Raw genomic sequence first — 25,597 nt, 5'->3', positions numbered from 1 at the left:
GGTTGATGCTATGTGCTGGTGATTTCTTGCTAGCTATCTTAGTTGTTTTCTTTGTTGTCTTGCAGGTGTTGGCATTTTACTTGCATTCTCTTTGAAGTTTCACTTAGAGACCTTACTTGGTCTAGTTGTTAGGTTGGAGGCCTATTCTGTCCTTGTTACTACCTTTATATTCTTCTGTTAGAATTTCAGGAGGTGTAGTTCCACATGTTTGCATAACATAATCTCCATAACTATTTTCCAGCGTGTTCAAACATGCTCCAGTAAGTGAGGATGATGCTAGGTAAAACACTTATGCCTGATGAGCTTCCATTTTTTATTTTCTCAATTTGTGTAAGAACTGATTGGTTTCCTTTTTCTTTATAAAAAACATGTCATGATTTCAAGAATTAAGGAGTGTCGCATGTACCTAATTGTGGGCTACTTAAGCCATCTGATTGCTACATTGAACTGTCTTTGGACATCTCTATGGTAGCATTGTTTGACATTTTAAGGGTCTCATGATGGTTTCATGACACTTCAAATAATGGTATATAGCTGCAACCTTCCAAGTTTTTTTATTAACCTACGAGATATAGAGGACAGAGAAGCCACCTCTGAAGTTAATTCAACAAAATAAATTGTCTCGTATTACAAAATTAGCATCTTGATGGAACAACTCTGTTTGTGTTACTTCCTTCTCATGGTGGTTTATAATGATTAATTTTCAACCATTTTTGATTATTGGCTGACTATCATGTCCTTTTCATTTGTCGTTGCCTCATGTCAGATACATAACACCACCTTTAGCAGAATATCTTTATCCTTTTGCTAAACTAGTATCAGGCAATTGCTACTACTGCTGTAGTGAGAGTTGCTGGGCCTTGGCTAAAGAGGGGACTGAGTTTAATTTTTTCCTGGCATGGCTGATGTACCAAACATTGCTGCTTGATTTGAATTTTGTTTTTTCTTTGATTATGCATAATTCTGGTTGTTGTGATGTTTCAGGAACATGCAGAACATCTTTTCATCCTTTATGTGCAAGGGAATCAAAGCATCATATGGAGATCTGGGGGAAGTTTGGATGTGATAATGTGATGCTTATTATTTTTCTGTCTGCCATCTTAAATCTGTTCTTTTCATCTCATTCTATGGTACAGACAAGCTGATGTTATTGCCTTCAATATGTATGCAGGTTGAGCTGCGAGCTTTTTGCTCAAAACACTCCACTTCTCAAGATATGAGCGGTGTCCAGCACTTAAACAACGTGGATGATGACTCTTCAGTAACCAAGCCTCCACCTGCAATTCTACCCACAAAAAAGATACCCAAGTTAAGGCTCAACCGCAAAAATAGAGATCAAAGCTTGACACAAGATGAAATTGCAGGTTCTAGTTCTGATAAAAAGATCAAAGTGGAACCTAATATGGAGAAAGATGCCTTGACCGGTAGACTAAGATATGAAGGTGGTCATGCAGAGCCAAACAGTAACATGGATACTGATGGAAATATCGAGAGTGTGGACATCACAAGAAATTCCCCTGATATTTCTGTAATTCTTAACAAGGTATTTCATGGGGAACTTCCCTTTAAATCGGAAGGTTTTATTTTGAACTAAACCAAGTAGTTTTACATCAGTATAATTGGATCCAGATCTAAGCTTTTCTTTGTAAATCTTTCACAGTTAATTGATCGAGGGAAAATTAATATTGATGATGTCGCATCAGAGATGGGCATTTCAACAAATTCTTTACAAGCAGCTCTTGTGGTATTTTCAGAAGTGTTATGTACTTATGTTTTTTAAAATGTTGCAGTAAAGTGAGTTTTAACAATTTTATTTTCTTGGCAGGGTGAAACCACATCCTTCTCCCCTGGATTGAGGATGAAAATAATCAAATGGCTTCAAAGTTCTGTACATATGCCCGCAATGCAATGCATGGAAATTAAAAGTGGCTTTGCAATAGAATCAGAAAATAAAGTTGCAAGGCTTAATGGTCAAAGTGCTACTAGAGTAGCAGGTTCTTATATTCATGGTGAGGATAAAGTTGCTAGTCTTGACATGCGAGATGCTGTTTTTGTTAAATCCTTACCACCACGGAGAAGAACGAAAAGCAGCATCAGAATCTTGAAGGATAACCAAATGTTATGTTCACCTGGGGAGTTACCTTTTATGCCAGAAAATGGAAATGCAAAAATACTCGATGTGATGGGTGAAATTCCGCTTGCTTTTGGCGAAGATATGAAAGGAGATATTAATGGCAAGAAATCTTCTATTCTTGATCAGAAATGCTGCTTGAAGGATCAAGAGATTTCAGACATGGTAATAGCACTACCTTATATGTTTTTAACTTTTTTACATATTGGTTTGATTTACTGTTAATTGATGAATATTGTCTAATATTATGTTGAATGTTCCAATATTCCTCCATGAACGGTCTTCCATCTTATTTTGTATTTCAATCTGAACATCTTCACAGCATCCTATACCGTTCTTTTGTTTTAGATTAGCATTTGTATAATTTAGATATGGTGCTATCTGTATCACTTAACAACATTGCTATAACTTTTGTCACCAAGGGTTTCAACCTACCAGATAACTGACCATCCGTGGAATGATTTAAGGAAACAAATATCATTGTTATGGATATGCTTACAGTAGTAAATGGTGTTGCTAGATATGTAATGCTATATCCCTCTGGAAGTTAATTAATCCATCATTTGCATTTTTAAATTCTATTTTTTTTTGAAATTAAGATATTTGTTCCAAAATATAATCTCAAACTTCATCTCTAAATATGGTTACAACTTACAAGAAAAGGCATTTTCCCTGTTCATGGACCATGTAATACGATTTTGTTCCACCAATAGAGCCATGATTTCTTTCCTCTTATCTGTTGGGTTCTGAAATTATCTTCTTCTTGCAATGGTATCAGATTTGATGTGCAGTGGATCCCTAGTATCATACGAGGATCCAAACCAGTCTAATAAGCACTTGAAGTGTTTGATATTATGGATTTTTTACCTAACAAGAACAACTTGATTCAGATCATTATTTGGAAGTAACGACTTGATATGCATGCCACCAAATGCTTGCTTATATGGTATCACCTGTTGCCACTTGGGCAAGGGGGCGGATGTTTGATGATGGGAGTCATCCCCTTGAGGGTGAGGTTGGGTATAGGATGGAAGTCCCTCCTAATTTCTCAAAAATAAAAAAAGATTTGTCATACTTTTAAAACAGTATCTTTCTATTATTGTAGCATGGAATGAATGCGCTTATTTTTTCTAGTCTAAATTCATTGACATAAAATGCATACCTTTCTGTAATATATTATGGAGAACGCATCAAGTTTGGGCTAATCAGCTTCAGAGTTAAAATTATTTAAAAATTTATTTTGACAAGAATTATTGAATTTATATTTTCTGGATTTGAAATTAAAAATACCTAATTTGTGTATTAAAAGGGATTTGAAGTGAAGAAAAGTTTTTGGCCTTCTAAGGCTTTTTGAAAGATGAAATTGCACGGTGCTGGTGGTGTATATAGAGGAGTTATTTCAGGGTCAAGTTCTGATAGCATAATCCATTAGAAACCAATACTTTGCTAAATCTTTAAGAAACTTGACCTTTGGAGAGGTGAATAAGATATGAAATTTCAACGGTATATTAATGGCTGTTCATTGAGAAGCTTTCCATGCATGAAGTGTGATTTGTTTACTCTTTGGAAGGCAGTGGTGTAGCTAAACAAATCACTGTTGTTTGAAGTGGTTCATCTAAGTTTTTGGTTTTATTGAGTTGTAGATTACTAACACAAGCTTATATTATTTCTATCAAGATATAGTTCAGCTTTCACATCTATGCTTGTGAAATTTTGTTTTAAAGGGAAAGCTGTGAGATTGAGTAATGCTTCTTTGAGAAGTTTTGCATGGTTGAGGTCTGATATACATTTGATCAAATATTTTTCTTTTCATTCTGAAGAAAGCACTGGTGGAAAGCTTTCAACCAATTGTGTGATATTGTGCGTGTTTTGAACTGGAAACTGAATGAGACTGGTTTACCTAGTTTAAGGCTGCACGTAGTTCAGAATTAAACTGGGATAAGGTCCCTGTACTCTGTTATTTAACTCTAACCTGCTACGTGCTAGATTAGTAGCTTATTTGTTCGAAGGCAAAGTAGATGTTCTGAAAAGTAAAACAACCTTTTCTCTTAACCTGGAATAAGATACTCCACCATGTAGGCTGGAGTAGTTTTTTCTAAATAAAATGGGGTAGAGTAAGTTAACCCATTCGCTTTGTGCTCACTCACTCCAAGCCTAGGGGGTTACAAACTAATGATTAGGGAATGGGGCGAAGAATTTGAACAACTGTGCAGTTGTCATTTGTGCATTCTGCATTGCTCTGCAATGAAATTTACCTTTTGTAGTCTTATAATCTATCGAAGACAAAGAAAGAAGAATCCAACTGATTGATCATTGCTGATCTATTCACCATGCTTCCTTCTGTAGGACTAAAAGTGGAAAGAAGTTCTGCAGTGTTTCTATTGCTTATTTGTTATACTCAGTCTGCAAATTTAGCAATGCCAAATTTTTTTTATAAAACTGAGTGAATATTTATCCATATTCAATATTGCAAAGGCACAGTCCCTTTTTCAAATATAAAACCTCATTAGCACAAGAAAAGCCCCTGGTCAGAATGAAAGGACATGTTGAATATGCTTATCCTTTACATTCTGTGTACTCATTGGGTGGATGGATTTGGAGTGTGATTCTGTAATTTTTTCTTCTTCACAACTCATAGATGTTTTTGGGTCCATTATGTTCGGCTAAAACCCAATTTAGGCGAGGGTGGTTACTGGAGAAAAGCAATGGCATTTCCTTTTTTTAATAAATTCATGAGCCTACCTGAACGGGAGTTCAATTGAAGTAGCTCTTTAGCATTAACTGTCTGTTCTTAACGAAGCCTTTATAGCTTATATTTTACTTTGTGGGAATGCTAGTTTTGAAAGGAACACCTGAAAAATATGTATCTCATCACTGTGCAATAGGATTCAGATTAGAAATTTTCCTGCATCAGTTATCTATCCATTTAGGTTATGTTATCTTGAAAGCTATATCTTACAACTTTCTTCCTAGGTCTTATCTTTTCTTTTTCCCCACAAGAACCTTTGCAAATTCCAATGTTTCTTTTTTGACAAGTGCCTAGTCTTTGTTGGACATGCCCATACTGTTGGTCTATCATTTTTGTGGCACAACTCGAAAGCTTTTCTTCCGTATGTATTTTGAAATTGATCTTTTCTAGCGGTGACACTCTTAGTATTTCATCTTTACATTAAGTTTGGACTTTAGACTAAGGTTCGCTATATTGGTATTGGAGGTCGTACTGGTTGATGGTTGGTTCAATACAATATAGGTTTGTATCGTGCCATTTCGGAGTGTCTTGAAAGCAGGAGAGAGAGGGGGAGAGGGAGAAATGACGGACGAAGAGAGAGAGGGGGGGTAAGGATAGAGGGAGGAAGGGGGAGGGCCAAGAGAAACCCTAATCCTAGTGGAACGGGAGTGTGAGACAGAGTGAGAGGGAGGGGGATTTTATTTTATTTTTTGTTTTTTTGTGGGGAGGGGAGGGGGGTGCTAGTGAGGGATATGCGAATCCTAACCTTGGTGGTGAGATGGTGACAAGGAGAAAGAGGGAGGGAGGACTTGTGGAAATCCTTGAATGCCCTTGGCAGGGATCGCTGACTCGGAGTTGGATGCTATGCTGGCCGGTTGGCGGTATGAGTTGGTATGCTTCGTATTGGACTGTATTGGGCCCGAATCGACATAAAAGTGAGGGATGAATCGGAGAGGAAAAGAGAGAGAGAAGGGGGAGGAAGGGAGAGGGAGGGAAAGAAAGGGAAGCCAGTAAAGATGCTGTTGGTGGCTATCGGAGGGCTATGGAGGTGGTTGGAGGGCCACCGAGGCCTCCTGAGCTCCACAGTCCTCTGTGAGAGAAATGAGAGCAGAGATAGAGAAAGAGAGGGGAAGAGAGAGAAGATGAGTGAGGGGAAGGGGGCTAGGAGGCAGCTAGAGGGCCACCAGGTGGCTGCCATGGTTGTCGGACGGCAGATATCCACGCGTGCCGTCCGTGGTTTTGAAATAGGGGCGGGTTGCCCCTTCGGCAGCCTCTCCACTGCCTTTCTCTACCTCCCCTCTCTCTCTCTCTAATCTCTCTCGTGGAGGATTGTGGAGCCTGGGAGGTCTCAACGGCCCTCCGATGGCCTCGGCGGGCCACCGCTGACCATTGTCGGCTTTTCCATCTCTTTCTCTCTCCTTTTCTCTCTCTCTTCCTCTCTTTCCTTCTCTCTCGCTCTGTTTTCGCTAGCATTCTGAATCGAATGCTTAACCGCTCGGTTTGGGGCGTTCGGCATTCCATGGTCCTTGGGATTGTGTTCATGGACTCAGGAGACCGGGGGGACTCAAACCATTGTGAACACCCTTTGGAGTGGGGATGTGGAAGGGGGTTTAAGAAGTTAACCTGTTGGCCTTGTCTCGAAAATGTAGGCTGAATTGTGCTGGTCCCCGGCCACTCCGGTTTGGTACATCCTGAACTAGGTGGTTTGGATTGGTTCAACCATACTTGCTTTTGACCATTTGTATTGACTGTCATTTGACAAATATAATGTTTATTATGATTATGAGGCTATGTTGAATAAACAGTATAGAATGCCCACATATGTTCTTATCATGAGGCTAGTGCGATGTTGATATCTCTTGTCAAAGCAATTTATGTGTACTAGAAATGTGCATCAGCAAAATTAGCTGCTCACTGTAGCAGAAGAACTTCAAAGAGGTTGGGATGGTAGCAAATGATTGGAAAATGTTCTTATCATGAATAATAGTTTATTGCTTTGGTTTTACAAATTATATCCCGACTTTGTGATTATGTTATTGGTATATTAGGATAGCCATCTGATATTTTGCTATAGACTAGTAATTTAGCTTTATCAAACTTGAATTCTATTCACCATTAAAGAAACAGTCTGTTGTAGATTGATTGAATTACAATTCCATTATGGTGTAACATGACTTCTTCTGGCAGATTGTGGAAGATACTTTTAAGCCTCTAGATTCTTGTCCCTCCTTGGGCCTACATCCTGGACATGAAGGTAAGCTCCACTAACACAAGCTATGCTTGGTGCAAAACTTCATTTCTTTAAATGTTCCACAATTGCAGTATCTCTCTTATGTCAGCTTTCTTTCTTCCTCAATTGGATTAATCAGTGGAATGTCCTGATGCTTTATGCATGTTATGTATACTCTGGATTTAGAATTCTTTCATGGCGATTATTGAAACTGCATGACTTTGTTAAAGGAACAAAACAGTGCAGAAAAAATTAAATGTTGTATTTTTCTAAGTTGCTTTAATTTTGAGTGGGTGCAAAAATGGATTTGGTGGAGTAAGGAAGCATTTCTTTAGAAAATGATTATTTGGTAGTTTTGTTCACTGAATTATTTACGAATGTTATTTGTGTTTTTGCTGAGATGGAAATATGGATATCATTTTCCTACCAAGATAACTGGCCACTGAGAAAAATGTAATGAATGAAGCTAAGCTTGGTCTTGGAAGCTACTGATAACAATATTAGGTTTTGGATTAAGACAGGTTCAAGAGTGTTTAGTGTGAGTGTGTGATGCAATCCAGGTAGGGGTTGGGTCTATGGAATCAAAAAGGGTTTTTCATGGGTGTCATAGGTCTTAATTTTAATCCACATATGATGTGTTTTGAGTCATGTGAGGAGTTTCGTATGTTACTTTCTACTATTTCTGTTCTCCTTTTTTTTGGTTGTGAGGAGGGGTGGGGGGGAAGAGGGCTACCTTGATGGAGTCTGATCGGCAAGTGATGGGGTTGGCTGCTTAATCTGTCTTGGAGTATATATTAACTAGAGGGCATCTGGTTCCTTTTAGATGTGTAAAATGTAAGAGAGGAGGGAGATAAATGGGGGAACTACAAGAAAAGATGAAAGAAGGAAAGAAAAAGAAAGAAGAAATACAGAGGGAAGGGTAGGAAAGAAAGAAGGAATTAGGAACAGCCCGTCACACAAGCCATCTGTCCACTCCTTTCTCATCCTATTAAAGGCTATTTTTGCTTTCTTTTGTTTTCAGAATAGGATTTATGGTGTGTCCAATTGTCCAAGGGACTAGTTTTGGGTTTGGTTGGAGCTTCACACTCTGCTTGGATATAATATGCTGAAAAGTAGGGAAGGAGCGAAGTGAAGAGAAAAGAAGAGCAAATGACCCTTCCTTTCCCCATCTCCTTTTGTTTGGGTGTACAGTAAGTGAAGAAAAAAAGAGGAAAACGTCTATTTGGGCAAAAAGGGAAATGGAACACATGCATACACGGTGTGTCCTCTCTGACTACTCCAGTTTCGAAGAGATTATATAAGTGGGCCTGGAGAGGAACCTTTTATCTCCATTTCTTTTCTTGTATCTATGCTTTTATTATCCAAGCAAAAGACGAGATTTTGGTCCTTTCTTCCCTTTATTTTCTCTTTAGATTCCTCTGTCCAAAGAGGGGGTTAAAAGAGGAGTAAGGCTGGATGAGCATTATTATGACAATGAATTGAATAAAATTTCTGTATTATCTTGTTTTTCATCCTTTTAATTAAAATTCTTCAACTTTCATCTGGTTATTGATGGTTTGAGGCTGCTTCTTGGCCTTTGAAGCATTGCACTTCTGCATGTGATGCTGAAATTTATAATGAATTTGATCTGAAATACAAATTTTACAAGTATTATAGATCACCCATTGGTGGATTGTTCTATGCTAGTGCAGGAGCTAGATTTTGGATCAGGTGTATGGCCCCATGTAGAAGTTTTCATGGTTGTGCTATCTTAGGTTTGAGCAGTGGGCTTTTCTTTTATGGATGGGCTTTTCTTTTATGTAATCAACAAGAAGTGTCTATCCTTGACACCCCTTTGAAGTCATTTGTTAGGGATTCTTTTTTAGCTAGCTACATTGCATCAATATTAACTTTGTCAAGTGCTAAACAATATTAGCCTAAAATGTCCAGACTCTGCTAAAAAGTTGCACCCTTTTTTTTCCAGGAAACTGAATGGCATAATATTAGTTCTTGATTATTTTCTATCAACTACCGTCAATTGGTCTACTTCGTTTTGGAGTCAGCTTGATTTCACATGTTTATATGTTGCTTTGTGATATAATTTCAAGGCGGAAGTGTTTGGCAATTTCATGATGTTGGATATTTATCTTGGCACTGATGCCAAAATCTTGGGTAATTTGTGACCACCTAGGTTTGTAAATTAGTAGCAAGGAACTTCAACCTTGAGCAGGGTTACGTAGAAAGTTTTCATTGGCACTAGTTGTTTAAGGTTCCTTGGGTGTTGGACACAACGGCCTCCAAAAATCTAGGCATGGGGGACACAACATGCATATGTATAGGCAAACACGCGTTTATATGTTTTGATGCTTATTCAAATGAAGACAAACTTTAAAGGAAAAGGAGACTTAAAGATGCTACCTAACAAACAAATTAATGGAATAGCCATGGGTTCATAAGTTGTTTTAATCTATTTGTTAGATTTTTTGGAAGTTATTTAAGGTGCATCATGATAATTAAATTGATAATTAATTATGATACATTTATATTAAAAATGTAAGAGCATCTCCCTTAAAATGGAATGGAAAGGCATAATAACACTGCTTAAAATGTCCTTCTAATGTTGATAACTTTATTTTAAAACATAAGGACATTTCACTTAAATCTCTAGTACTTAAAACTAAAAGGTCATTGCATGACACTCGCTGCCAAGTGTTGCACACCTTTGGTTGACTTAGCAGGATACCCCAAAGCAGAGCATCTTGTGTTGATGTGTACAGGTGAACCAAAGTGTAGACACTTCTAGACATCTTAAAAATGGTGTCTATGTCAATGAATAACTTACTGCTTCCAACTTGAGGAACTTGAATTTGCACCTGCTTCCTAATTGTTTTGTTACTTAAAGTGGGTCTGAAAAACCTGCTTCTTCTCATCCTTTCCTGCTTCTGCACATGCATTCACACACACACTTGCTTCAACACCTGATTTTGGCAACTAAATTTTCACCATAACTTTGTTTGTTATTTAATCAATGGGGCAGCAATAAGAAACTCGAGTCCATACCATGTCTAATGTGTGGGTATGCGGTATGCATGGATAAAGAAATTCCAAATATGTACTGGTTTGATTTGATAATGGTGTGGATCCTAATTGGAATTGATAGAAAGAGTAGTACATTGATATTGCATCACCAATGAATTTGGTGTTTTGTTGGTACAGCAACGTCCATGAGTTTGTCATATGAATGACCATTTGCATTAGTGGTCATGCATTTGAGTTTGCATTTCATTTAGCTTACCCTTCTTATTTTTTTCATCCATTCATACACATACTGCAGGATTGATAGAAAGAGTAGTAAATTGATATTGCATCTCTATGTTGTTGGTATAGCTATATTACATGATCTCATCACATGTTCAAATACTGATGTTGCATCGCTAGTGAAATTGCTGTCTTGTAGGAACATCAACGCTGCATGATCTCCTCATATGAATGACCATATTGCATTGGTGGTCGTCCATTTGAGTTTGCATTTCATTTGGCCTATCCTTCTGCATATTTTCTTCATCAATTAGTTTGTATATTGCAGTAGAAAGCCATTTATATTTATTTTAATAAAAAATGAAGTAGCTAGCATCTAGTTTGTACATTTCTCTGGTTCTTTGGGTCCTTTTTACTTGTGGAGTAAGGTAGCTTGGAATATATGGTTTAACCTACTCCTAATCCGCCATAGTCAGAAGCAGATCCATCCTACAAGGTGGAATAGTTTACTTGAGTTAAATAGAAAAAGTTGCTCTGCTTCTTAAAATGCCTCTTGGCCCATGAGATAAAGTCTGTTTCTCAAGAGGGTTTGGTAGGTTTGATGGAGTGCATGTTAAGAATGCATCCCACTTTAACACTGGACAGAGTGCAGCTCTAGAGATGCATAATTTGTACTATTGTAGTTTATGGGAACAAAGGAGAGTCTATTAATATATATCGTTCAGATCATTCTTAGTACATGACAAAATATAGATGTACTGTTAGCTCATATTTATGGCACGGTATGAAATTGGTAGTGCATCAAACAAGGTTTCATGGTACCTGCTCCTGGTATACCACACTAAGTATTTCCTTCATTGTTTAAGCAGCTTTCTGTAGAGAAATTGTGACATACTGTTGCATAGAGATGGGTTTTGTATTAATGAATCTCATATATGGGAGCTTATATGTAAGGATGTGCTGTACATGACTAGCCAGTTCTACAGGGATATTATGTCAATGACCATGAGATAAATGATGGCATAAATGCTTTGTAACATCATTTGGCTGGAAAAGTTTTCCAAGACTGTAAATAATCTACTTTAGCGAACATTGGCTCTTTATTCTTGGTCTGGACTATTTTTTCAAGACTGTAAATAATCTACTTTAGCGAGCATTGGCTCTTTATTCTTGGTCTGGACTATTTTTCCAAGCCTAGTTTGCTCTTTGATAGTGCTCCCAGCTTTCATGAGCTTAAAAATGCATAAGAAGTGAGGTTTGTTTCGCTTTCTGCAAAGGAATCCATGACACAGCTTTCTTTTGCCCAAGGTTTGCTCAAGAATAAATCACCAATTCAACTGGGTTCTTGCAGGTTGAAAGCTTTGTGTAATAAGTCCTTAACTTGAATTGGTTTTATAAAGCTGACCCTATGTAGGGCAAGGCTTCAGCTTAAAAATTAGATGTGCTGCTTCCTTAAGTTAACTTTTTATGTTTTTAGTGCTGAAGCATCCAGGCTTAAAGCTTTTTTGTGGTTTCAATCAAGCATTCTTCAATTTCAATTTGGGGACTCATAATTCTAACAGTATGTTATGGACAGGAAATCAAGTCAAAATAGAAAACAATTACCTGTCTGACGCACATCATGAGAATCGAAGTACAACGGATGGGGTGTCGTCTTTTGCATCTGGTATCAATCAAGTGGATGAGTCTAATGTTGTTTTGCCCAATGCATTGGAGAAAAGTTGCTGGGAACATCCTAACAGCGACGTTGATGTGAATGATTTTGCTAAACCTGATAACAAGTGAGATTACAGAAAATTGCTTGAATGCTTTTCCATTATGCTGATAGTGATACTTGTGATATATTTACAATATTACCTCGTTGTCATTGAGAACTGAGATATTGGGATGTTTTATTTTTAAAATATGTAAGTTTGGTTATGCAGATTCGATGAATCCTTTTATGTTTCTCATATTCATCCATTCATCAAAAAGAAGTTGATACAAGTGCAAAACCATGTTAAGCAAAAAATTACAGGTAAATCCTCATTTACTATGAAGGTTATTATTTTACTTTTTTCTTTAGTGCCTCATTATTCCAAACATTTGTTAGTGAGCACATCATAATGAGAAACAAAAAATCTGGATTTTCTACAGAAGCTACTAGCTTTGCTTGTCCTTGCTGTAATCAACAATCTTTATCTTCAGCCTGCACTAATATGAATCATACATCAGATGTGGGAAATCTGGATGAGCTTTCAAAAGCCAAAACAATGGGACTCTTAGAGCTTTCTCCTGAAGATGAAGTGGAGGGCGAAATATTATACTTACAAGCTAGGCTACTTGATAACGTTGTTGCGGTCAAGAATAGCTGTGGTGAACCACCTATCTTTTTATATTGTTATAATGTTTCCTCTCATATAATCATGTATCGAGCGTTGTAGATGGTACTAGAGCAAAAGAAAAAGAGCATTTACATAAAAGAAATAAGCAAGTCAGCTTTTAAATATTGGTTTCTTTAAAGTGTATTTTTATATTTTTATTTCAAACCTCAAAGCCTATTTTGATGGTACTGTTTTATCTTTTATCTGTGCTAGATTTTATCTTTATACATTTATATGGCCTAATGATCAATATTGGTTCATATTTCACCTTGCAGATGATTTAATTTTTAAGGTAGTCCAGAATCTTCCTCAACAGCTGGATGCTGTGAATAGACGAAAATGGGACCTCATTCTTGTGAATCAGTTCCTTCGTGAAGTTAGGGAAGCAAAGAAACGAGGAAGGAAAGAGAGAAGGCATAAAGAAGCTCAGGCTGTTCTAGCAGCTGCTGCTGCTGCGGCTGCTGCTTCTTCAAGGAATTCATCAGTAAGGAAAGATGCAACTGATGAGATCATCTCCAATAATCAAGAGGTCCTAACTTGCACTGTCTTGTTGGTTTGTGTCATTTAAATTTATCTGAGATAGTACAATTGCAACTGTTAATTTCCTTCTTGTCAACAGAGTCCTGTAAAGGTCAGTGCAGTCTCTAGGAGAGGTGGGCTACACTCTTCATTGATGCTGCGGACAAAGGATTTTTCAAGATCAGCTGTTGCTAAAATGTCACTGGATAAGCATTCTGGGATATTCCAGATTGCAGATTTTTCTAAAGAAAATGCACTCTCCTGTGACATCTGCATGCGAACTGAGACAGTGTTAAACAGGATTTTTGTCTGTTCGAGCTGTAAGGTAATGGCCTTATTTGTCCATGCCTCTTTCTAGTTCTTATTTTGCTCATCAACTATTAATTCTGATGTGCCTTGCAGGTTGCTGTTCATTTGGATTGTTATCGTAGGCTTAAAAATCCAATTGGCTCTTGGAAATGTGAGGTTTGTGAGGAGATGTCCTTGCATCCTAGAAGCCCTAGAAATCAGACAGATGGCTGGGATAGATTCCATGCTGTTACTCAGTGTGGCTTGTGTGGTGGTGCAACTGGTGCTTTCAGAAAATCAACGGATGGGCAATGGGTTCATGCCTTTTGTGCTGAGGTAAATTAATCTTGCTTTCATTGTCATTTTCATTACACCAAGCATCCTTTGTCTTTAGGCCCATGGGATGTTCCTTCATATAAGAAATCTTTGTTGTTTTAGTGGCTGTTGGAGTCAAGGTTCACACGAGGTCAAGATAATCTGGTAGAAGGAATGGTAATATATTTCTGTCACTGCCTATTCATTTTTGAAATTTTCCTTTCTTACTTTCAACACCATAGTTTATCTATGTTTAGGTTTTTATGATGAAGCGTTTCTATTGTCATGGTGGCTTTGCGTCTTTCTTGCTTTCTGTTATATGTATAATATCGCATGTAGCAGTAATTACCATATGAATCTTATATCAGGATACCATTTCAATGGGAAAGGACTCTTGCTGTATCTGCTATCAGGATATTGGTGCATGCTTAAAGGTTTGACTTGCTATATCATATGTCTCTCTGGTATTCTGATGGAGGGGGCAAGGAAACTGCTCCAAGACTTTTAGTCTGCATTAACTGTTTCCTTTCTTTCATGCAGTGCAGCTATGGACACTGCCAGATCACTTTTCACCCTTCCTGTGCTCGAAGTGCTGGTTTTTACATGAATGTGAGGATCACTGGTGGCAGATTACAGCACAAAGCTTATTGTGAGAAGCATAGTGTGGAGCAAAAGGAGGTCAGATCTTAACTTTTCTCATTAGATTAAACCACCAGCTTTTATGTAACCCTAGGATTTTTTTTTTTATAATCATGTTGCCAATCAAAACATGCATATTTATCTTAAAGACAGAAATTGCTTTTGTGTTATAATTTAAACTTCTTGGATCTTGATCATTTTGCTCCAGTTATTGCAATCAAGGAAAATTTTTTTCACATCTTAATTATACATTTACAGTATTATGCATGAAATCTCTTTTTTTTTTTCCCTTTAAACAATATGTACAGGCTGATATCCAGCAATATGGAGCAGAGGAGCTTAAGAACATTAAACAAATACGGGTTAGTGTCAACATACTGTATTTTGAATCTGTTACTAGTGTAGATTCTTCCACCTGTCTTGTTGGAAATTTTTTCTGCTTTATTTGTTTATGCTTGTGTCAATATCCAAATGGGTTCCTGATGCTTGGCTATTGTGATTAAGTGAAAAATCTTTTGTTCTGTTCTATGTTTCAAGAATACCTCTCATACATTTAGTTGCACACCTAGAAGAAGCACTGTAGCGGCTTTTAGGAGCAAAGTTGTTGTCGGATATCTGATTTTATACTACAAAGTTGATAAGTTAATTAGAAAGAAAACTGATTTGTTGATAAATACATTTGGAATATATGTATGTGCTGTTCCATATCTTTTTAATTGTCACTGAGTTTTAGCAAAATTATCTAACTGGTACTGAGAAAATGTAGAAGCTACAGGAATGACATTATTTCATAATCCCTGACTTGAATATATTTGTTAGTTTATATCCAAAATAAGGTGAATGTGTCCCGTACATGAAGTGGTCCAAAGCGGGGATTATTGAGCATTTAAACTTTATTTCAAAGTCTTGTCATACTATCACTGTGTTATTTGATTCATCTAAATTGAAATTTATTTATTTTGAACTGATTTGTTAGTAAAAGCCTGGTGAATTGATCAACTGCTGGTTATCCTTGAGTTTTTTGGGTGTAGATCTATCAAGTTTCAACTTGATGGTAGCGAAAAATCAATTATGATCCTGGCCATGGAAGAGCTTTTTCCATCTGGTCTTGTTGCTATCATAATATGACAAAAGCCGCTAGAAGAGGTTGTGCGCACGATCTCATGGTTGCTTATATTTTGATTAGGAAGTTCAATAATAGGCAATGGGCATGTAACTATTGTACATTCATCATGTATTTAAGATTTTTACTCAAAAATGAGCCACTTGCTAGTGTAGGATTTTAATTAAATTATTGTTGTTCTTGGATTTTAATTCTTGGAACAGAAAATTTGTTGACTAGGGTATAGACAACTACTTACTTGGCCTAAGGTCACTGAATAGAAGTGTAGATTTTCACGGCTACATCAGAAAATTTCAATCCTTTACTACAACAAGGGTGATAAATGAACAGATTTCATGTTAGTTTTTGTGTAGTATTATTTTAGTGTTGGAAGAAAGGAACTTGGTAACTTTTTCATTGTTTTACTTTGCAATTAAAAGGCAGATTTATGGGGATGCTCAAGAATTTAAAGGTGACATCAGACATAAAGTATTATTATATTAAATAAATTGGTCGGTACCAGGTAGTACTAATTCACTGATTGAAACTTGCTAATGAGAAGAAGATGAAATTAACTGGCTGAAACTTCGAGATAATGCACTTATTTGGTGTAAGAGCAGATTATCAGGAAACTGCATGGAAATGAAAAAAATGCAAATTATGGTTGTGGCGGGATGGTGACACTGGTGGTTGCTATTGTTATGCAATGGCAATCATGATAGATGAGGTGGTGTCTAGCTGGTGGTGATAGACTGGTCGTGGTGATGGTGGCAATGGTGATGGTAGCATGGAGCGACAATGGTGGTGTTGGTAGCTAGTGGTGGCATCAGTATTTGCAGTCAGCTGAAGCCGTTCTAGCTTTGTAAACAGAGAACATGGGACAAATATCAGGAAACAGAAATTTTCTACTATGAAATTTTGCAGATGTTTTACAACTATGGAAAATTAGAATAGGTGTAGACAAGGTTTTAAATCCTATGTGACAGAGGTGTCATGGTTTCTCCATTGGAATTGGGATGCCTTGTTGTTCTGTCCCATCTTAGCAGTGGTACTGATTATGCATCTCAGGAGATATCCTTTGTCTCTCTCCCTTTCTTCTTTTCATTCTTTTCTTTCTTTTTCTTGTACTTCCTTTCTTTCCTTTCCCTTTTCTTTCTTCTTCTTATCCCTTTTGTTCCCTTTTCTTCTTCTTTCTCTTTTCTTTCACTTTTTCCCTTTCTTCATGTTTCCTTTCTTTCTTTTGTCTTTCTTCTCTTCTTCCGCATGGATTGGTTTCGGTGTCCCGACCTTGTCCCAATTCTTTTTTTTCATAGGAATAGGGTGGGACAGCCAGAATGCCCCCTGTCCCACCAGCATGTAAAACCTTGGGTGTGGAACATGTTCCAAGCACCTGATACTGGTTTTCCATTTCTAAAAGTGGATGATGACAAATAAAGGATTGCCAAACAAGCCCTTTATTAATTTTTGGGCATAGGTTTCTAGATCTCTTCCTTTTTCCCTTACCATGTACTTTTTAACTATTAGTATTTATGTGTCATTGTCCTTTTGTTTCTTTGTGCGTGTTTCGGGGTTGTTTTTTTTTCTGGGGAGGGGGGGACATTTGGATGTCATCAGCTTAGTGCATACAAATTAAAAGGCTATATACATTTGTGGTGGGTTCCAAAAGTTCACAGTTTCAAAGTTACAGTATCATTTCTATGCTCTGAGTCATGCTTTATGCCCCGGCTTATTAATGTGAAGGGTATCTATCTTATACACTGTCTAGCCTTTTCATTTCATTGTCTAGTCTGTCATGTGCAATGCACGTGATAGGTCTAATATTTGTGGGGACTTGGAGAGTCTACTCTCTCTCTCTCTCACATGCACTCTCTCTCTCTCACACACACACATTGTGGTTTTGTGAGACTTTGCTTATTAAAATCTCCTTGCTATGCTGGGAAAGCATAATTATTGGGTGGAGGCTTTCCCTGTGGGAGTCTGGCTTTGCTTGTAAAACTAAAAAAAATAAATATTTTATATTAACTATTAGTGGAGTTAAAAATACTTCTGATATTGCATAAAGCAAAATGCTTGGACAAATAACACCTACTCATATGTTGTTTTATTATAGTTTATGGTCTTTCCTCTCTTAATACAAAATGCTTTTCTTTTTCTTTGTCATGAAGTAAACTGAAAGATCGATTGATGTTGCTTAAGAAAAGTCTTTGGTTGGCTTTCAAAATAAAGAAAAGGCATGGGGAAGTTCTTTTACAAGCATTAGTCAAAAATTTGCTTTTAGAAGAAGCTAGAAAAAACTAGCATGTGGATTCAGCTCTTGTAAGCTTGCTCCTTGTCTTTCAAATATGGCAATCCTGCCCATAGTAGTTATATAATATATTGACAACCAAAACCAAATATATACAAATGCCTTCCATCTTCATCATCTAAAGAGATTATACCATGAAACAAGACAGTCCATGTCCCCATGTCTTGAGTGTTTTCACCTAACGGTCTCCATTTTAGAAGATATATCATCATTAATGTTCCTATCCATTAATTTTTGTGATTATGCATCAATGTTTGTGATGCTTTTGCTTGAGGTGAGTATAAATTACTAGATATACAAACTTTAAGAAAATTAATATTATAGCAGGTGATTTATGTAGTTGTCCAATATGATATTGTCAACTGTATTGTACTTTTCTCAAAAAAAGATAATGGCAATCTTAACTCGGAATATGGGTGTCAAGTGTCCATGTGTGCTAAAGTATTTGACATGGCAATCTCAAAAAACATGGGTATGGGGCGATGGTTGTATATATATGTGCATGTGTATATATTTGCATATAGCTATTGAAAAAAGCAAGTGGTAATATGCACAAAATGTGAATGGTTGGGAGTTAAATGAATTTGAACTGTGTAAAGATTTGGTAAGTGGGAAGGGCAAATTTGACATTTGGGTAAAATGGGAGAAAACCAGCCATAGTAATAATATACCAAGTCAGTCTCATTCTAGATAGAAGAAATCCAGCCATGATACTAATTATGTTGAGGATAAAATAATAATTTATAAAAAAACTGCAGTTCTATTAGAATTAAGTTTTGGCTCATAGAAATTTGATTTATTTAGGTATGTAGAAATCTGTATCCCTTTAAACAATAATTTGGTCCGATTACCTCATTTGCTCAGATTAATCCTTATGAGATTGTACCAAGTTTCTAGCTTAAGCTGACTAATTTGACCAGCTTACCTAATATAACTTTGAACTCTTGGGCCTAAGGTAAGTTGATGCTTTACCTATTTCTTTTTCACCAATGATATGAATTGGGAAGGCTTTAAGGGATGTTGTTGTCATGGGTTTGAATGGTAGCATCATAGTTAATTGGGCCCAAGTGGAAGCTTCTGCATGAGTTTAATTTGTGTGGTACTTGGTATTTGAGAAGAGATCGGTTCAACAATATTTTATTGCAATAATTGAACCCATTTGTCTCTGAATACCAAAGTGTTGCAAGGGTGCAACACATTGAGAAATCTAAACATCAAAATTTTCAAGTAGCGGTTGGCTTACTCGGGGAGATTATCCACCCAAGTAGTGGGGTGAAAATTGATAATCATGAAGCTCATAAGAGTGATCAACTGATCATCTTCAGTATTTAAGAACGATTATTCATAAGAAAGGGGAGATTGAAGATGTTATTCTTAGGATTAAAACTGGTCAGGTAAAATGGAGAAGTGCAACTGACATATTATATTATCGAAGGATATCTGCCATGTTGAAGGGGAAAAAATTAGACAGCCATATGACCAAATATGCTTTATGGTACACAATGTTGGGCAGAGACAAAACATGTGCACAAGATGAGTGTGACCAAAATGAGATTATCTTGATGGAGGTGTAGTAATGCAAGAAAAGATATAATGATAAATCATTCGTAGAATGGTAATGTTAGCACCGATTGAGGACAAATTGAGAAAAGTATGATTTAAATGGTTTAGACATGTACAATGTGGACTGATGGATGTGCAGTATGAGAGAGTGATACATGTAGAAAGAAAGAGGGGTAGAGGTATATCAAAAATCATATGGGATGAAATAGTAAGGAAGGACTTGATATCGCTACATTTTTTGACCTAAAAAGTGCGGAATGGAGGAAAATGACTCATGTAGCGGGCCCAAATAGATTGGGATTAAGGCTTAGTTGAGTTGAGTTTTAGTGCATTTCTAATTTAGGATATGTAAATTATGGTCCACATGTGAATTTTTGATTTATATGTTTCATGTGTTTTGCCCCATTGATTTTACTTAATACTCCTTATTTCTACCCAATATGTATTTTACTTGGGAAGGATTTTTGGCTTAAGTCCAATTTTGTTTAATAACTGATTGGATCATTCTAGTAGGCTGAGCAATTTTAATAATTCTATTCGACATTTCAATTGTTTATTTCTGGTCCCCATTGTTTACCTTTTAGTTGTCACATACAATTTGGAACCTCTATTTCAAGAAGGGAAGGATGCATGCCTTTGCTAATTATTTAAACAAAATCTATCAGGTGGCTTTGCATCTGAACTTCTTCAGTTATGGATGACACTTCAGTAGCAACGAAGTGGAGAATTCGACTGAAAATAATATGATCTGAAGTTTTATCTGATGTGAATGTTTACTTTTTTTATTTATTCAGAGCCTTTCATGCTTGCTCGTAACAAAAACACAATTGATTCCACTAACCAAGGTCCTTACTGCAGGTTGAATTAGAGAAACTGCGTCTTCTTTGTGAGCGAATTATCAAAAGAGAAAAGCTAAAGGTAAATAAGTCCACATTCATGTGGTATTATTGAACATTATTATGTAGTAATTCTTTTCATGATTAATCAATATCAAAGGTTCATAATTTTTTTTTTTAGGCTGCTTTAGTTCTAGTTTGAAGTGTATGCAGTTTGATCTAATATCTGCACTGCACACGTTGCTTTCCAATTTCTCATAAGTTGCGCATAAACTGTAGTTTCGAACTACTATAATGGAATATGTGCATGATGATGTACATGTCTCAATATCCTATATTAGAGCCATGTCCTGAATGCTCGTAAATCTCACGGCTATTTTGTTTCATAATCTAAATTTACAATTACTGCTGAACAGTCTGATCCACTTTGAATTTAAATTCAAACTCCATAAAATGTTTGAGTTGAAATTCGAGTTTGGATATGTTCATATATCTAAATTTGAGTTCGGGTCCTAGTTTCCTTATTGAGATTGTTCTCTACTGTGACTATTTAATCTAGATCCAATTAGTAATTCATGCTTCACATCTGCAAGTTTTTGCCTATTTTTTAAAATGTCCATTCCTAAATATTTTGAATATTTAGCATAAACATTGCTTTCAATATGAAACGATCTTATACTGTTTGTAGCATAGTTTTCAGAACCGTCCCAAACTGGACGGTTCGAGGCGTACCGAACCGGACCGATGGGTAACCGGGACGGTTCCGGCGGTGAAAACGACACATGCTGGTGCCAGGGAAGAAAGAGAGGAAAACAAAGGAAGAGAGAGAGAGGAGAGGGAGAGGCCACCGGAGGTCGATGGTGGCCCTCTATGGCCGCTGGAGGTCGGTGGTGGCTCGGTTTGCTCGATAGGGCTGCTGCAATGAGTGAGAAAGAGAGAGAGACCAAGGGGGAGGCCATCGGAGACAGGAGGATGGGACGACGGAAGGACCGCCGGAGGTCTCCAGGTGGTCGCCGTAGCCATCGGACAGCGGAAGCGGCATGGGTGGAGTCGCGGCCGTGGAACAGGGGCGACTGTCTCTGTACACATTTTTGAAAAAGGAAGACGAACAGTAAAGCCGGCTTCACTTTTTTAGAATTTTTTTAAAGAAGTTTAAAAACAGTGAAGTCGGCAATCAATTTGCTGGCTTCATTATTCTAATTTTTTTAAAAAAAAGTTTAGGAATAGTGAAGCTGGCAAATCAATTGCCGACTTCACTGTTATCGAGCTTTTTTAAAAAAAATCTGTGAAATAGAAGCGATCATCCCTGTTTCATGCTGTGGAGCTGCAGGTGGTATTTATGCCGCCCGACGGCCACAGCAGGCAACCGGATGACCTCCGGCAGCCTCTTCGGTGGACCCACCTCTTTCTCTTCCTCTCTCTTTCTTTTCCTCTCTTTTCCTCTCTTTTTCTCCTCTCCGGTTTGTCCCTTCCTCCTTTTGTCGGTTTGCACTGGTCTGATCTGGTATGTAATCGTACTGGACTGTGCCTCCGGCCGACCGGAACGGCCACCGGTACCGAAACTGAGAACCTTGGTTTGTAGTATCAAATTGCTGGCTAAACTGTTTACACTGTTAGTTGCTGATTGCTGTTGTTTTTGCAAGATTTCAGTTATTATGGACTTAAGTACCCAGCAACATCAGGTAATATGTTGTTGTGAAGATGGCGTTTGAAGCAACTTTTCAGTATAGAAGATCATCGAAAAAAAGCAGCATTCCCTTCCATTTTTCTGTTAAAATCTGGATATGTGGTAGCTTAGTTACGTGATTCTCCAAGAATGATAGAGATAATGAGTTTCCAACTGTTCTGTGCATGCTACATGCACAGGTGAGTCAGATAAATCTGTACTAGACAGATCCATGCCAGACATATCCACATGTTGATTGAGCATTAATTCCAAAAGTAGACTTGCAGCTGCAATGAGTTGGTAGATTCAGATATTGCCATAATCCTTAGCTGTTTACTGGCGTTAAGCTGAATTTGGCAGTAGCATAACCTTGTCCCATTAGATGAGGGATGGTCAAGGAATATGGTCCGAGTCCCAAGTCTAAAGCAAATCAGGTTGGGCCAGACTATACGGAACTTGACCTATTGGTTTCTTATAAATGGGCAACGGTGACTCTCTACCTCCACTCTCTTTTGGCCAACTCCACTGTCAACTTTTTTTAGCCAGTTCCTAATGTCATTACTTGGCAGCTGATATATGGTGTGTTTTTAACACTCTAACCCATGTTATGATATAATACAAAATATCTTTTATAATTGTTTCTACCACTATCTCCTTTTCTCGCCTTTCAAATTTTCATGAAATTGGATAAAGCATCATGCTTTACACTGTACTAAACATCATGTAATCAATTTTTACAGTCAAATACAAGGACTTGTCCATATATATAGAAAGCCTAAATAACCAAATGCAAGCAATCACATATGCATTACATTTAATGAATACATGAATTCATTTACTAAAACTTATTCTATGATCTGAACTGTTATTCATGTGGTATAGCTTCATTTCTATCATTACTGTTGGGAAAGCATCAACATATTTTTTATTCTCTTCCATATAAATGCTATTTCATGGATATAAATGGATAACAATTTGTCATGTATATGCTTTGCTAACTTCTAAAATATTGGCAGAGAGACCTGGTTCTTTGTTCCCATGACATACTCGCTTCAAGAAGGGATTATGTTGCTTTCTCGGTGCTTGTACGGAGTTCTTTCTTCCCACCTGGGGTTAGTTCAGAATCTGCTACCACTTCTATAAATAATAAATCTTACAGTGGACCAATCCAGCAATCTGATGAGGTCACAGTGGATAGTACTGTTTCTGGCAAATGCACATTTAGGCTTTCCTTGCATAATAGAGATGTAGATCGAAGCACCGAAGACAGCTCTACATCTCAACTATCAACAAAGCGGAAATTAGCTGATAGGGCCTCTTGTGCTGGCAAGCAACTTCCAAGTAGGTCTGCATCTATGGCCTTCTTCAATACGGAAGAAGATGAAGAAAAAAGGTCTAGGACTAGAAAGGTATTTGGATCTCTTTGGCGATGCATTTTATCAATATAAGGACGATGCTGACTCATGGGGCCATATTTCTTTTGCAGCATACAGAAACTTTCCAGAAGGAGCTCGTGATGACTTCTGACCAAGCATCAATGCAAAATCAACGGCTTCCTAAAGGTTTTGCTTATGTTCCCATTGGTTGTCTTTCCAAAGAAAAAGCACTTGCCCATGATTCAGAGTCTTGTGAACCACGAGAACCTGGTGGGTAGGACTTAAGAAGAGTTTGTTGGTGCTTGTTCTAATCATCGAGGCCACAACGACAATCCCTGATGTATAATTTTGAAAGGGAAGTAAATCTTGATCTGTGATTTACTGCCAATGGAAAGAGATCAAAGTCAATCAAAGGGATAGGGGCTGGCTGATGAGCCTATACAACTGAGTCAAGATTCAAGAAGTTTTGATTGCCAACTTTGTATATCCATCTGAGAGCAATTGTACAAATGCTGAGGGTGAGTTTCTATTAATGTATCATGTGGGCTTCCATTGTTGCCTAGTTGGCTGTCCATCTTTGGCTGCCTAGTTGGAGAGCAATATGTAAATGCTTGGCTCTTTTCTTGTGGCTGTATATGAGGAATATAGATATCAACTAGGTTGCAGATTTTGTAAAATTATTTTGTATATTCTTACCATGGCATCTGTCAATACTTAGGTCTGAGCTAAATTTAGGGCAACTTGGCTCATCTTTTTAATGGTTTCTGTTTCAGTGTTATTTCATCTCATATGCTGCAGTGAAATGGCTCATCTTTTTAATGGTTTCTGTTTCAGTGTTATTTCATCTCATATGCTGCAGTGAAATGATTGGAGTTGGAACATTGGAAAGTGGATGTCAAATATAGCAATTGTTAATCGTAATAGCCGCAATCCTTGGGCTGTGGCCACAATATTTCGTTGTGTGTTGCACAATATTTCTTGACCAAGTAGCTACCAGGTTGTGGCACTCGGCTCCCTCAACACTATTCAAAGAAAAATTCTTAGAAGTTAGTGTCACTCTTAGGCAGAAGTTTTTTTTTTTTAATATAAATAATTCTCATATGTTTTTTTGTAAAGCTTCCTGAGCCAGTTCTGCTTCTGTGAGTTTGTGTGAGGGTTGTCTTTCAGGCAGGTGGCTGTGCAGGGATTGGTTCAAGAGTATATTTGCGATGAATTGCTTCTGATCTATATCTGTGTTTTAGATCGGGTACTGGCGGACATTTGCAGTTGACCATACCGTTGCTGTAATTGCAGGAATGGTCTAGCAGGATACTACTTTGAAGCCATTAGGTCATGGAAAAATTTAAGCAAGGTGCGGACAGCTTCCAAATCCATCCTACTTTGCTCTTGTATCATTAATCTCAAAAATCTTAGCTTCACGTGACTTTGTAATTGTGTTTATCTGCTTTCTTGGCTAGAAAAGGTGATGTTATGGAAAAATGTGTGAACCTAGAACAAGCTATTCTTGCTGTGGTTAAGGGTATGAGTGGTCAAAATGAAATGGCTGTGGACCGTGGTTGTCTTATGATTTAATCCTGCTTGGTTCCTCTTATTGTAATATATTTCTTCCTGTCTTAGTTTGTGCAATGTGTGTTGGCTTAAGTTGGCAGCTTGCAAATGATAATGCTCCGAGATTTGAGAGGGTTTAGCACAGACTCTTTTCCCCCCGCCCAACATTGAGCTTGATGGAATATTGTGAGTCGTGAAAGTTGTGAAGTTATATCTTTATTATGTTATTTCTTGATGGCGGCTCAACATTCTTTATTAATATCGGATCAAAGAAAATCAAAGAGAATGCACAGGTGTAAATAGTATAGTTAAGAAACTTAAACCCTAAAGGAATTCATCCAAGGTGAAGGAAGCTGAAACTCACTGCTCCAAAGATATAGAAAACTCATCACCCTAGAGTTAATGGATGGTTCATCACTCAATGAAATCCACCAAAGAGATATAGAACTAGGGTAACAAGCTCAAAGCTCAATTTTTTTCTTCTCAAAATGATCATCCCCCCACTTCATTACAAAGGATAGAAGAAATACTAATGGTCTGGCTTGGAACAACCCTCCAAGAATAGAAAAACAAAAAGATTGGGTATAAGCACTACATTTAATGCTCTCTTCATTTCATGCTGACTACAACCTTCAATAAGTCAAATTAACACATTTTCAAGACTTTATTTCACTAAACATTGACAAAAGCATTAAATACGATAACAAAAGTATTATAACATCAAAACTAAGTAATCTGGAGTCTTTCTTGT

The 25,597-nt window shown here is 37.3% G+C and overlaps 1 protein-coding gene across 5 annotated transcripts in view; it reads left to right on the top strand.

Annotated features, from left to right (window-relative positions):
* LOC105034178 (uncharacterized) overlaps window positions 1-24,056 on the top strand; it is a 30,097-nt gene extending 6,041 nt beyond the window's left edge. The window contains exons 1-19 of one of the 5 annotated variants that reach the window (XM_073249420.1): window positions 147-280; window positions 985-1,070; window positions 1,172-1,543; window positions 1,661-1,744; window positions 1,826-2,296; window positions 7,047-7,113; window positions 11,903-12,107; window positions 12,252-12,343; window positions 12,463-12,681; window positions 12,965-13,218; window positions 13,309-13,533; window positions 13,611-13,832; window positions 13,935-13,988; window positions 14,180-14,245; window positions 14,352-14,489; window positions 14,759-14,812; window positions 20,279-20,338; window positions 22,939-23,331; window positions 23,409-24,056. In XM_073249420.1, the coding sequence (XP_073105521.1) occupies window positions 271-280; window positions 985-1,070; window positions 1,172-1,543; window positions 1,661-1,744; window positions 1,826-2,296; window positions 7,047-7,113; window positions 11,903-12,107; window positions 12,252-12,343; window positions 12,463-12,681; window positions 12,965-13,218; window positions 13,309-13,533; window positions 13,611-13,832; window positions 13,935-13,988; window positions 14,180-14,245; window positions 14,352-14,489; window positions 14,759-14,812; window positions 20,279-20,338; window positions 22,939-23,331; window positions 23,409-23,576 (3,240 nt within the window). In that variant the 5' untranslated portion in view covers window positions 147-270 and the 3' untranslated portion in view covers window positions 23,577-24,056. Of the gene's footprint in view, window positions 1-146; window positions 281-984; window positions 1,071-1,171; window positions 1,544-1,660; window positions 1,745-1,825; window positions 2,297-7,046; window positions 7,114-11,902; window positions 12,108-12,251; window positions 12,344-12,462; window positions 12,682-12,964; window positions 13,219-13,308; window positions 13,534-13,610; window positions 13,833-13,934; window positions 13,989-14,179; window positions 14,246-14,351; window positions 14,490-14,758; window positions 14,813-20,278; window positions 20,339-22,938; window positions 23,332-23,408 lie in introns of those variants that run through there. The other 4 variants (XM_073249419.1, XM_010909228.4, XM_010909230.4 and 1 more) reach the window with 4 other exon arrangements.
* Window positions 24,057-25,597: the final 1,541 nt, after the last annotated feature.

The sequence above is a fragment of the Elaeis guineensis genome, chromosome 15 (genome assembly GCF_000442705.2).
Source record: "Elaeis guineensis isolate ETL-2024a chromosome 15, EG11, whole genome shotgun sequence".
NCBI classification, from domain to species: Eukaryota; Viridiplantae; Streptophyta; class Magnoliopsida; order Arecales; family Arecaceae; genus Elaeis; species Elaeis guineensis.
Note: the sequence above shows the minus strand (reverse complement) of the source record. Positions and strands in the feature narration are given on the sequence as shown.